The sequence below is a fragment of the Dromiciops gliroides genome, chromosome 5 (genome assembly GCF_019393635.1).
Source record: "Dromiciops gliroides isolate mDroGli1 chromosome 5, mDroGli1.pri, whole genome shotgun sequence".
Lineage (NCBI taxonomy): Eukaryota > Metazoa > Chordata > Mammalia > Microbiotheria > Microbiotheriidae > Dromiciops > Dromiciops gliroides.
In genome coordinates, this window is record NC_057865.1 from 206,934,772 (window position 1) to 206,946,780 (window position 12,009).

The 12,009-nt window shown below is 36.7% G+C and overlaps 1 protein-coding gene across 1 annotated transcript in view; it reads right to left on the reverse strand.

The window, feature by feature from the left end:
- The window catches only part of IRAK4 (interleukin 1 receptor associated kinase 4), a 61,048-nt gene that overhangs the window by 44,643 nt on the left and 4,396 nt on the right, over positions 1-12,009 (reverse strand). The window contains 5 exon segments of the mRNA XM_043967627.1: positions 1,582-1,742; positions 4,559-4,741; positions 5,273-5,418; positions 9,101-9,230; positions 9,233-9,264. Coding sequence (XP_043823562.1) covers positions 1,582-1,742; positions 4,559-4,741; positions 5,273-5,418; positions 9,101-9,230; positions 9,233-9,264 — 652 coding nt within the window.

The window sequence follows — 12,009 nt, forward strand, 5'->3', positions numbered from 1 at the left end:
TGATAAGAAAATAAAGTAGAAGACAGTGAGCCATTAATGAGCCAGAGATAAAGTCAAGAATGTGCCATTATACCCAAGAATGAATTATAGTTCTTTTTTAACTTTAATAATGTGGCCTATGGATAAAGATCATTAGGCTGTGAATTAAGTTTATCCACAACTAAAACAACTATAATTTTTAACTTTCTTAATGCATTTTGTCTGTTTTTAAAGGTTGTGACTATACAACTTAATAAGAGAAAAGTTAGTTTAAAACTGTCCTTATGTATAAAAACTGTAACATCTTCCACAAAAATAATACTCTAATATCTCAATGGTGATATGGAAGGGATTTTTGATTCTTGAAAACTGATAGAAAAGCCCAAGCTTTGATAGGTCCTACTAAGTTGGAAAGGTTTTAAGTATGGGTCTATAGATGGACTACATGTCTGTAGTCTGAAAAATCACCTATTAAAATTTGAAGAAACTCATCACCACAGTAGTAGAGGAAGATTTTGTTGGGGGCGGGGAGGGAATGGAGTACTGGTTACAACATCATCTATTAAGTTTTAGGGGAACTGTAATTTGTTTTGGTTGGGGAAGCATCCATACTGATAAAACCAAAAATCACTGATGAGCAAAGAAGAAACTATAAAATACTGCACAGATATAAACAATTACATATTTAATTTTTTAAAGTATTTTCCTTCAATCTTAGATAAGTCTACTTATATCAGAATAATTACTTGTTTCTTTTTATTTTAGTTACAGAGCCAATTCATATTTACATTGTGCTCTAAGGTTTACAAAGTACTTTCCTCACAATAGGCAATGCAAATATGACTTTCTTAAGAGGTTAAGTGATTGTCCATAGTCAGAGAAATAATAAATGATGATGCCATATATAAATATAATTCTCCCAACTTCAAGTCTAGCACCCTTTCCACTATACCACACTTCCTAGAATATATAAAGTTTTAGGTGAATAAGTAAGTAAAAGCAAGCATTACTTTCAATTTACTCCATTGCAGTAAGCAAAATGGTTGTCTAAAACTGTTACTTTTCTGGGCATAGTGGGGTCTGTAATTCCTGCTACTGGGGGAGTCTGGGGCTGATGGATTGCTTAAGTTTAGAAGTTTTGAGTTACAGTATGGATGAAGCCAATTGTGTGTCTGGCACCATTATGTGAGCCCCCACAAGTAGAAGGCCACCAGCCTGCCTAGGGAGGGAATGAAAAAACCCAGATTGGCAATGGAGCAAATCAAAGTTTCCAGCAACAGCATTGTCCTGTGAGTTGGCTGCTGTATTTCCAGCCTATGCAAAAAAGGCAGGCCTAATCTCAAAAAACAAAACAAAACAAAAAAACCCCAAAACTCATTACAAAATGACCAGCTAGGGGGCAGCTAGGTGGCGCAGTGGATAAAGCACTGGTTCTGGATTCAGGAGGACCTGAGTTCAAATTCGACCTCAGACACTTGACACACTTACTAGCAGTGTGACCCTGGGCAAGTCACTGCCCCCCCCCCAAAAAAAAACAGAACAACAACAACAGCAACAACAAAAATGACCATCTAATTTCTCCTAAAGGGAAAGGCAACTTACAGTTGTAAGTTTCTTCACTGCCACAGTTCTGTTATTGATATAGCCTCTATATACAACTCCAAAGCCTCCCTCTCCCATTTTGTTTCCACCAGCTGACATAGGCTGCTCATCAAAGTTATTTGTAACACTCTTTAATTCATAAAATGAAAAACTCTGAAAACCTGCAACAGCAATAAGAGGAAAAAAGTTCATTAGATAAAAGAAAAATTGAGTTTCCAGATAACCAATGATTTGTTCCAATTTAAACACTAAAACTGTAGGAACTGCCCCTTTATTGACCTTTTACAAGAAAAAAGATTAAAATTGTTTTCTTATCAAAACTCTAATTTAGCATGTCTTTTTAACAAACAATAGAGATTGTGCATAATTCCCTCACATACATACATATATTTAGATAGGCACCACTGAGTCTAACCACAAACTTGTAGTAATCCAACTTCAGTCTGCTACTTGAGTTCTTGCCATATATTTATGTTTATCCTCTTGATTTCTTTCTTTCTTTTTTTTTTTGGGGGGGGGGCAATGAGGGTTAAGTGACTTGCCCAGGGTCACACAGCTAGTGCCAAGTGTCTGAGGCCAGATTTGAACTCAGGTCTTCCTGAATCCAGGGCCAGTGCACCACCTAGCTGCCCCTTATCCTCTTGATTTCTATAGTGATCTAGAGATATATTTAGATAATTTGTTACTCATTAATAACCTTGTAATTGGAAGGGGGTCAGTTAATTAGTTGTGTCTGACTCTTCGTGACTCCATTTAGGGTTTTCTTAGCAAAGAAACTGGAGTAGTTTGCCATTTCCTTCTCCATATCATTTTACAGATAAGGAAACTGAGGCAAACAAGGTCAAGTAACTTGCTCAGGGTCACACAGTTAGCACGTATCAGAGGTTGGATTTGAATTCAGATCATCTTGACTCCAGGGCCAACACTGTGCCACCTAGCTACCCCCAAAACTGAAGTTTCTTCTCATAATTAACTAGTTAACTTGAGCTCCCACTTTAATTTATTAATATTATTCAATGAACTAAAGAAAACTCCTTTCCCATTAGTAATTACTTATCTATATTTAAACAAATATTGAAAGTACTATAAATAGATATACATATAAATAAACAATTTACAATATTTTGGCTATGACCAATGTGACCATCAGTGTAACTTAAAATTCTCAAAGAACCCTAAAACATGACAGTATTGCAATTAATTGGTTTTGTGTATTAAAAACTTGTACTAGGGGCAGCAGCTAGGTGGTGCAGTGGATAGAGCACTGGCCCTGGAGTCAGGAGGACCTGAGTTCAAATCCGGCCTCAGACATTTAACACTTACTAGCTGTGTGACCCTGGGCAAGTCACTTAACCCCAATTGCCTCACTAAAAAAAATTTTTAATTTTAAAATTTTTAGAAAAAAAACTTGTACTAAAGTGTAAAGGAAAATTCACTTTGTTGTTGTTGTCATTCAGTCGACTTAGTTGTGTCCAACCCTTCATGACCCCATTTGGGGTATTCTTAGCAAAGATACTGGAGTGGTTTGCCATTTCCTTCTCTAGCTCATTTTATAGATGAGAAACTAAGGCAAACAGGGTTAAGTGACTTGCCCAGGGTCACAGAGCTGGTAAGTGCCTGAGATCAGACTTGAACTCAGGAGGATGAGTCTTCCTGATGACAGGCCCAGTACATTAATCAATTACACCACCTGCTGCTGAATAATGAAGATTATGTCTGTTGAAAGCCTTGGATATGATTGGGAAATAAAGGCTAGAGGCATTAGGCCAATAGAAGAAAGCAAGAGAAATGTCAGATAATAATACAGAAGGGGCAGTTTTGAAGGGCTTTAATCAAAGTCCACCAAAGTGATATAAAAAGAAAGGAAATATCTATATTGAGCTTCTGTCTTATATGCCCTTCTGCTTCATTCTTCACTCAGTCTGGGGCCTGTAAGTTTTCAGTGCTTCCAAATTAGTGTGATTCAGGGAGAGAACTCTTCATTTCCCTCCCTAGAACTATAGACCATGGTTCCTTTTGCTATTAATATCTTCTTTTTTGATTTATCTGCTAATGCTTAAGGTCTTCGAGTTTTTTTCCGAGATCTTTAGTAATTTCAGTCTGTTTTTCCCCTCATTTTCTCCTACTGATCACTGCCTGGAGCGGGGAATGAAGGATGTGCACACAGAGATCTCAAAGTATCTTGCTTCCTCCCATGCTAGGCAATTAATGGTTCATCAGCACTGATCTCTGTCAAAAATAACTTCTCAGGAGAAAGAACTGGTCCCATCTATATGTAGGACTTTCCTTCAGGCTAGAGGAGTGCCACATAGCCCTTCACACATGTCCTGCCCCATTTCTTCTTTTCCTCAGATTCAAAAGGAAGAGTCAAAGATTACAATGAACTTTCAGGTCCAATTATCTGGGAGGATCATATTGCCATTAACAGAAATTTAAAAGTTGTAAGGAGAGGTAGGCTTAATTTATAAAGAAGATAAAAAATTTAGTTCAGTACATACTAAATCTGAGTTGCTAATGGGGTATCTAAGTAGCAATAGCTAAGAGAGCTGCGGGATTAGAACTCAGGGAAAAGATTTGAGCTGAATATTATTAAATAGGATATAAAAAAAGAATGAATAGACAGGTATAAAAAATTATCAAAATAATATTTTAAATGCATAAAATACACAGAATTACAAAGAAAATCAATTATATTAAAATAAAGGTGACAAAACATATTTTTTGAAAAGTTCAGCCTTTAAATTAAGAACCTCTGAGGATGGTGCCAGGCTCAACAAAGTATATACATAGATATATCAGGATGAAAACATGTACCCCAACTGTTTGCTTCAATATATCTTTAATATTTAACAAAATAATTCTAAATTTAATTCTAAACAGGCAAGGCTACTTCTGTTGAAAATTCTATAATGAAAACCAATAGAGTTCTCCATTAAATTAGTTGAGGTTTTTTTTGTTTGTTTTTTAAGTTACTTACGTGTATCACTAACTTCTGAACTTTTCATGTCTGGACTTGAGTCCAGAGGTGAAGAGATTTGTTCATGATTCTGAATGAATGCAGGTTTCATGTGTGTCTTTTCTTTGTCATAATGAGGCAGCAATTTCTTTTGAGTGGCTGTTTCTTCTTGTGGGACTATATGGACAATTTCTGGAACACTATCTGCAAAGTTTATCAAGATATTTTATCTTTCCCTTAAAGAAAATGAAGCAATTGATGTGACCCAGCACCACCCTGTCCCACTTAACATTATTCCAATTTTGACATTAAGTGTCCCCCATAAACAGCAAGCATAACAAGATAGCTGATAAGGTTAAAATGTAAAGACAGTAAAAGGTAAGAAGAGTAATCCATGTTTTAATGTCACAGGGACTGAGATTTGGAAAATGAAAATTATGATGCCAAAAGGACATTTAATTTTCTGATGCATACAGAAATGCAAAATGATGGATTCTATTTGAACCTCCCATAAGTGCAAGCTCACCTGATTTTGCTTTCAAGGATGTAATTGGAGATATGGTAAAAGATGGGAACATTTATACAGGAATTCTAAAATAGAATCATGAACCTAGCAATTTAGAATTTATTGTTCTTTGCCAACCAAAAGATTGGAAGAAAGCAAAAAACAAAGCAAGGGAAAGGAGAAATGTTCCTACTTCTGCATTTTCCTTATCAAATCTTGAAAAATTGTACCTGGCAGCAACAGACGTGCTGGTGCTAGAAATTCATTTCTGATTAAAAGATCTACAAGGTCTCCAACTGTACAATTTGTGGTTCCCCAGTCAAAGAGTAGTTCACTAGTGGGACTCTTTCCAGTTTGAAATAATCCTTCAAATCTCCTTGAAAATAAGACAGAAAAGTAAAATTAATCTCTAAATAAGACTGAGAACTTTTAGGGGCAATATGGATATACTATGAACAGAAATTCAGAAATTTCATTCTCCTGAGATTTTAAAGTAAATGATAAACTCTCATAAAGTTTCAGTGTAGTCTTATAAAGAAGCAAGATATGTTTACAAAACTTACATTGCCTTTGAAATTTATGAAGCAGTGAAAATTCAATCTGAATTTAAATGAAAAACACAAACAGCATGCTATACAACTTTCTTTTGATCTTCACTACTATCCTTTGTTTATTAAATATGGAAGCATCAAAGCTAAAAATTTTTCCTATTACTTCATAAAAGAGATTGTCTTAAAATATTAATTTTTAAAAATCTCAACCAATACAAGTGTTAGCTAGCAATTTATGCACACCACTTTCAATTTTGGTTTATAAATTTTAAACCAAGATTCATTCTCATTAAGAATTTGGTCCTTTTAGTTATAAAATTTGCTGGATTGGGGGCAGCTAGGTGGTGCAGTGGATAAAGCACCGGCCCAGGATTCAGGAGTACCTGAGTTCAAATCCGGCCTCAGACACTTAACACTCACTAGCTGTGTGACCCTGGGCAAGTCACTTAACCCTCATTGCCCCCCCCCCCCCCCCCCCAAATTTGCTGGATCCTCTAAGGGTTCTATCTTGGGTCTCTCTTATAATACTTCATGATGATCTCATCAGCTCTCATGGATTTAATTACCATTTCTGTGCTGATGATTCTCAAGTCTACCCATTCTGCCCCAATCTCTCTGCTGACCTCCAATCTCATTTCCAAATGCCTCTCAGACATCTCAAACTGGGTGTCCAATAGACATCTCCCAAATAGAACTAATTTTCCCCCTAAATATTCCTCTTTCCACTCCTACCTTTCCTATTACTAGAGGGCAACACCATCCTCCCAGTCTCCCAGGTTCCCAGCCTAAAAGTAATAATGGATTCCCCACTGTCTCTCACCCTCTCATTCAATTTGTTGCCAAGGCCTGTCAATTTCATCTTTACAACATCTCTCAATATGCCCCTTCTCTCCTATGACACTGCTACCACTCTGATGTAGGCCTTCATCACCTCATGCCTGGATTATTGCAATAGCCTGCTGATGGGTCTGCCTGCCTCAAATCTCTCTCCACACCAATCTATCTTCCCTTTTTCTAAAATGAAGATCCAATCATGTCACACCCCCTAAATTCAATAAACTCCTACTGCCTCCAGGAACAAATACAAAATGCTCTATTTGGTCTTCAAAGTCCTTCATAATCTAGTCCTGTTCCATCTTTTTGGTCCTTTTATAACCTTAATCCTCAAAATGTACTCTCCAATCCAGTGATACTGGCCTTCTGGCTGTTCCATGAACAAGACTCTCTCTCACCAACTATTTTCCCTGGCTGTCCTCATACCTGAAACACTTACCCAACTCCTTTCTGACTTCTTTTTTTTTTGGTGAGGCAACTGGGGTCAAGTGACTTGCCCAGGGTCACACAGCTAGTAAATGTTAAGTGTCTGAGGTCGGATTTGAACTCAGGTACTCCTAAATCCAGGGCCGGTGCTCTATCCACTGTGCCACCTAGCTGCCCCATCCTTTCTGACTTCTGACCTCCCTGTTTTCCTTTAAGTCCCAACTAAAATTCCACCTACCACAGGAAGCCTTCCCTCACTCTTCTTAATGCCAGTGCTTCCCTATGCTAATTATTTTTTATTTATCCTATAAATATAGTTTGCTTTGTATATATTTGTTTGCTTGTTGTCTCCCTCTTTAGATAGTAAGCTCCCTGAGGCAAGGACTGTTTTTTGCCTTTTTTCTGTATCCTCCAGCACTTAGTACAGTGCCAGACACATAGGAGGTGCTTAATTAATGTTTACTGATTGATTGAAAACCACAGAGAAGCCTCCCTATCTCTCTATAGATCATAATGTACCTTTTGCAGCTACAGTGACTGATAAAAATAAAAGCTACCCACCCTTGCCTCTGGCATGTCACCTGGGTGGGGCAGGTGGCTCTATGAACACCCCCAGGTGCACCCTGTGCTCCTGGTCCAGAACAGAACCAGAAATTCAGCTCAGACAGGCATAGCCCTGGGAGGAACCCAGACTGGCAGCAAGTGTGTTCCAAGTGTTGATGATCAATGTGTCCTGCAATTCACATTAATTCTCAGAGGGAGCTAGCTGCATTCTTCTTTGAAGGAGGAGTAGAGTGATCCACTGCTAAGAGTTGTCCAAGATTCTTTTCGGGAAAGGGGTGCATCGTGAGAGTCAGATAAAAACAATTTGGGGGGTTGGGGGGGAAGCTAGGTGTGCAGTGGATAATGCACTTCCCTAGATTCAGGAGGACCTGAGTTCAAATGTGGCCTCAGACACTTGACACTTACTAGCTATGTGACCCTGGGCTAGTCACTTGACCTTTATTGCCCTGCAAAAACAAAAATAAAAACAATTTACCTAGATAGAAAATTGTGTAATTGCTTTATAGAGATAAAACCCCATAGGCAACAACTTAAGGGAGTCTGGGATATAGTAGAAAGACCAATGACTTTGGTATATATGTATGATAATGGGCAAGTTACTTAACCTCAGAGATAACTTTATTATCCTTATCAGGAATTTCCTTATCTGCAAAATGAGAATGATAACACCTAACTGTACTTGCACCAGAGTGCTTGGTAGGATCAAATGATCTAATATATTTACAGCACATTGCAAACTTCCAGTGCTATATACAAATATCAATTACTAACATCAGTGACTCAATGGCAGAGATGAGAACCTTAACTTCTTTTTTTTTGTTTTGTTTTGTTTTGTTTTGTTTGTGAGGCAATTGGGGTTAAGTGACTTGCCCAGAGTCACACAGCTAGTAAGTGTTAAGTGTCTGAGGTCGGATTTGAACTCAGGTCCTCCTGAATCCAGGGCAGCTGCTCTAATCCCACTGCGCCATCCTAGCTGCCCCTGAGAACCTCACTTCTAACAAAAATTTTATATCATAAAACTAAGCAGTGTTTCAAGTTTAAATGTTAGGTTCCTAAGCAAAAATGTCAAAATTCTCCCAAAGTCTCCTCCTTTGTGGCCTATTATCTGAAATGTAGGAATCTATAGTATTTGGGTATTTATCAACTAGTCATAACTATGTAGTTAGGAAATCCCCTATGTAAGCTCCTTGAAGGCATTTTGTTGTTGTTTGGTCATGTCTGACTCTTCATGATCCCACTTGGGGTTTCTTGGAAAAACTACTGGAGTAATTTGCCATTTCCTTCTCCAGATCATTTTACAGATGAAGAACAGAAGCAAACAGGGTTAAGTGACTTGCCCAGGGTCACACAGCTACTGTCTGAGGCCAAATTTGAATTCAGATCTTCCTGACTCCAGATCCAGCTGTTCTACTCTACTATCGCCACCTAGTCACCCCTCCTTGAAGGCAAGGATATCCCTTAGCTCTTAGCAAAGTGCCTAGCATCTCTGTTTGTTTTTGGTTTTGTGGGGGTTAAGTGACCCGCCCAGGGTCACACAGCCAGCAAGTGTCAAGTGTCTAAGGCCGGATTTGAACCAGTCCTCCCGAAATCACGGGCCGGCACTCCATCCACTGTGCACCTAGCTGCCCCCATAGCATCTTTTGATATTAGAATTTTCCAAAGAAAGGACTTTAATGCCTTTAACGTATATGAAATTGGTTATATCTACTATCTCCAGAAGGCTTTTTTATATCAACTGCTAACTTCTTCCATCCTTCCTGAGGATCAATGAAATCTGCCAGCTGCCTAATCAGCCCAACATTTAGGCACCTACATATGTTGATGAAGTTATTGTTTTGTTATCTTCTCTTCACAAGATAAGGAAGTTTTTCATCAAATACTGATATATATTTATATAGTTTATATTTAAAAGTTCATAGATCCACTCTTTTCCAATTCACATAAAGTGCTGAAGCAACCTAAAATCCTGTATAAAAAAAAAGAAACATGAAAATCCACACTTATTAACATTATTTCTTTATTAAAAGTGAAGAGATTTGGAGGAAAATAATGAAACTAAATTATGCATAAAAATAATGACCCTGAAAAACAGAGGAGAAAATGTGCATACCTCTCCCTTCTTTAAAGATGTGGGGGACTAATGCCCATACTATAAGACTGAGTTAATTTGCTTGTTAGTTTTGTTGAACTTCTTTTTTCCTCTTTTAAGAATCTGTTGTTCCAAAAGACGGTTCTCTGGGAGGGAAGAGAACAAAAGTAGAGGGACTATTAAGTAATAAAGGTGATATAAAACAAAAGATATCAATACAATTTAAAAATACAAGTAATATACACATATAGCTTTCAAGCTTATTTAAAGAAATCAAAATGCTACCTATTTCTGATATACCACAAAAAAGACTTCCAGAAAAAAAAAACAATCTTTTTATGTGAATAATTAACATCTTCCCCAGTCTCTCAAGATTTACTATGTCTAATCACAAATAGGCTTTCTCACTAAACTCAAGGTCCTCTCTCTCCAAAGTTCCTAAAGATTTCTTAATGGCCAAGGTTAGTGGTCTTTTCTCAGTCCTTATACTTGCTCTTTCTCATGCACTGACAAGGGGAAAGGGTGGGGAAAGAAATGTGTTTATAAAGTCACGATGTTTTTAATAATTTTTAAAAAATTTTTTTCCATTTACAAGATTTGATTTTTCACACATAATTAAATTCATTTCTGTATACATACTGTATATGATACTATAGTACTGTATATTAAAACAAAAAATAACGGAGTTACTAAATATTGAGATCCCTTCGTGACTTTCAGCCCACCCTGTATGTGCAAGACAGTATACTAAGCACTTTTACAGATATTATCTCCTTTAATCCACATAATAACCCTATGAGGAAGATGTTATTACAACCCCCATTTTACAACTGAGGAAACTGAAGAAGAAAGCGGTTAAGTTACTTGTCCAGGATCACACAGCTAGTAAATGTTGGAAGCTGCATTGGAACGCAACTTGCTGAAGTTCGCAAAAATCAAGCTTGAGACAGTAAGCACTTTTCCAGTTTTAAAAAAGCTAGTTTCCTTCTTTTTCTAATGTGGAAATGCCTTCTTCTTCCCTTTCTTCTATCTGTAAATTTCCATTTTACCCATATTGCTTATGTAACCAAATACTATACCAAATAACTTACACTGATGCTCAAGGGTCACTGACTTATTTACTTGCAAGTGTTCAGTATTATCTGTGCTCTGAGCATAATAAACATAAAATACATAACTACTTCCTTTTCTGCATTATTGTTTGGTGATTGGCTATACTTAGTCAATGGACTCAGGGACATTTTTGTCACAATAACATATAACCCTGGGCAAATCACTTAGCAGTTGTTGTGAGGATCAAATGAAGTGCTTTGTAAACTTAAGAGAGACAAAACTATCACTTTTTTGCAGATGATATAATGACTTATGTAGAGACTCCTAAGCGTTGCCTAAAAATTAATTGAAACAAAAAAATTGTTTAAAGTTGCAAAACATAAAATAATTAATGTAAATCATCAACATTTCTATATGTTACCAAAAAGAAACCAACAAGAAGAGACAAAGAAATTAATTCCATTACACATAATTCCAGAAATATACAGATACTTAGTAATCTCCCTACCAAGACACATAGGGGGAACTATGGCTAGTTCCTCTGTGCTACTACCAAGCATTCTTTACCAAAATACAGACCTAAATAAATGGAAAAATATTCATTGAACATGGATAGGCCTACTCGATATAATAAAAATGAAAATATCCAAATTAATGTACATATCCAGTGCCATAACAATCAAAATATCAAAGGATTACTTTCATAGAGCTAGAAAAAAAGTGAAATTCTCCTTAGAAAAGGTAAAAATTTCAGTTAATTAAACAACAAAAAGTGGGGAAAAAAGCATTAGTAGTATAGGTATCAAACTACATTACAAAGCAGTAATCATTCCAACAATTGATAATGGGTAATAAAACAGATCAATAATATGGAACATAATTAGGTATGTAACTCATCAAAAGAAAACAAAAGTAAGAATTTGCTTTTCTTGACTATATATGACTTTGTTTTCTTGTTTGGTTTTTTTCTTTTTAGTAGGAATGTAGGAGGGGTGGGATGACAGAGAAAGAGTAGCACAAAAAAAAAAGAAAGAAAAGAGGGTTCTATGGCCATCTTTTTCTTTAATAGAGAGAAAAACAGAAAGAAAGTTAGAAGGGGGCAGCTAAGTGGTGCAGTGGATAAAGCACTAGGCATGGATTCAGGATGACCTGAGTTCAAATCCAATCTCAGATACTTGACACTTACTAGCTGTGTGACCCTGGGCAAATCACTTAACCCTCACTGCCCCACCCCCAAAAAAGTTATAAAGGCCAGATATATAGGACAACTTTGAAAGCCATAGAATGATCTTATATATTTTTTAAAAGCAAGGCAATATATAATACTGATCCTACAGTTTCATGTACAATCTTTTTCTGTTTTACTATGTATATGGAAAATTTGTTAAAGCAAATATATTGTATTTATATTCTTAGAGACCAGCACAGTGCCTGAAATATAGTAAATGCT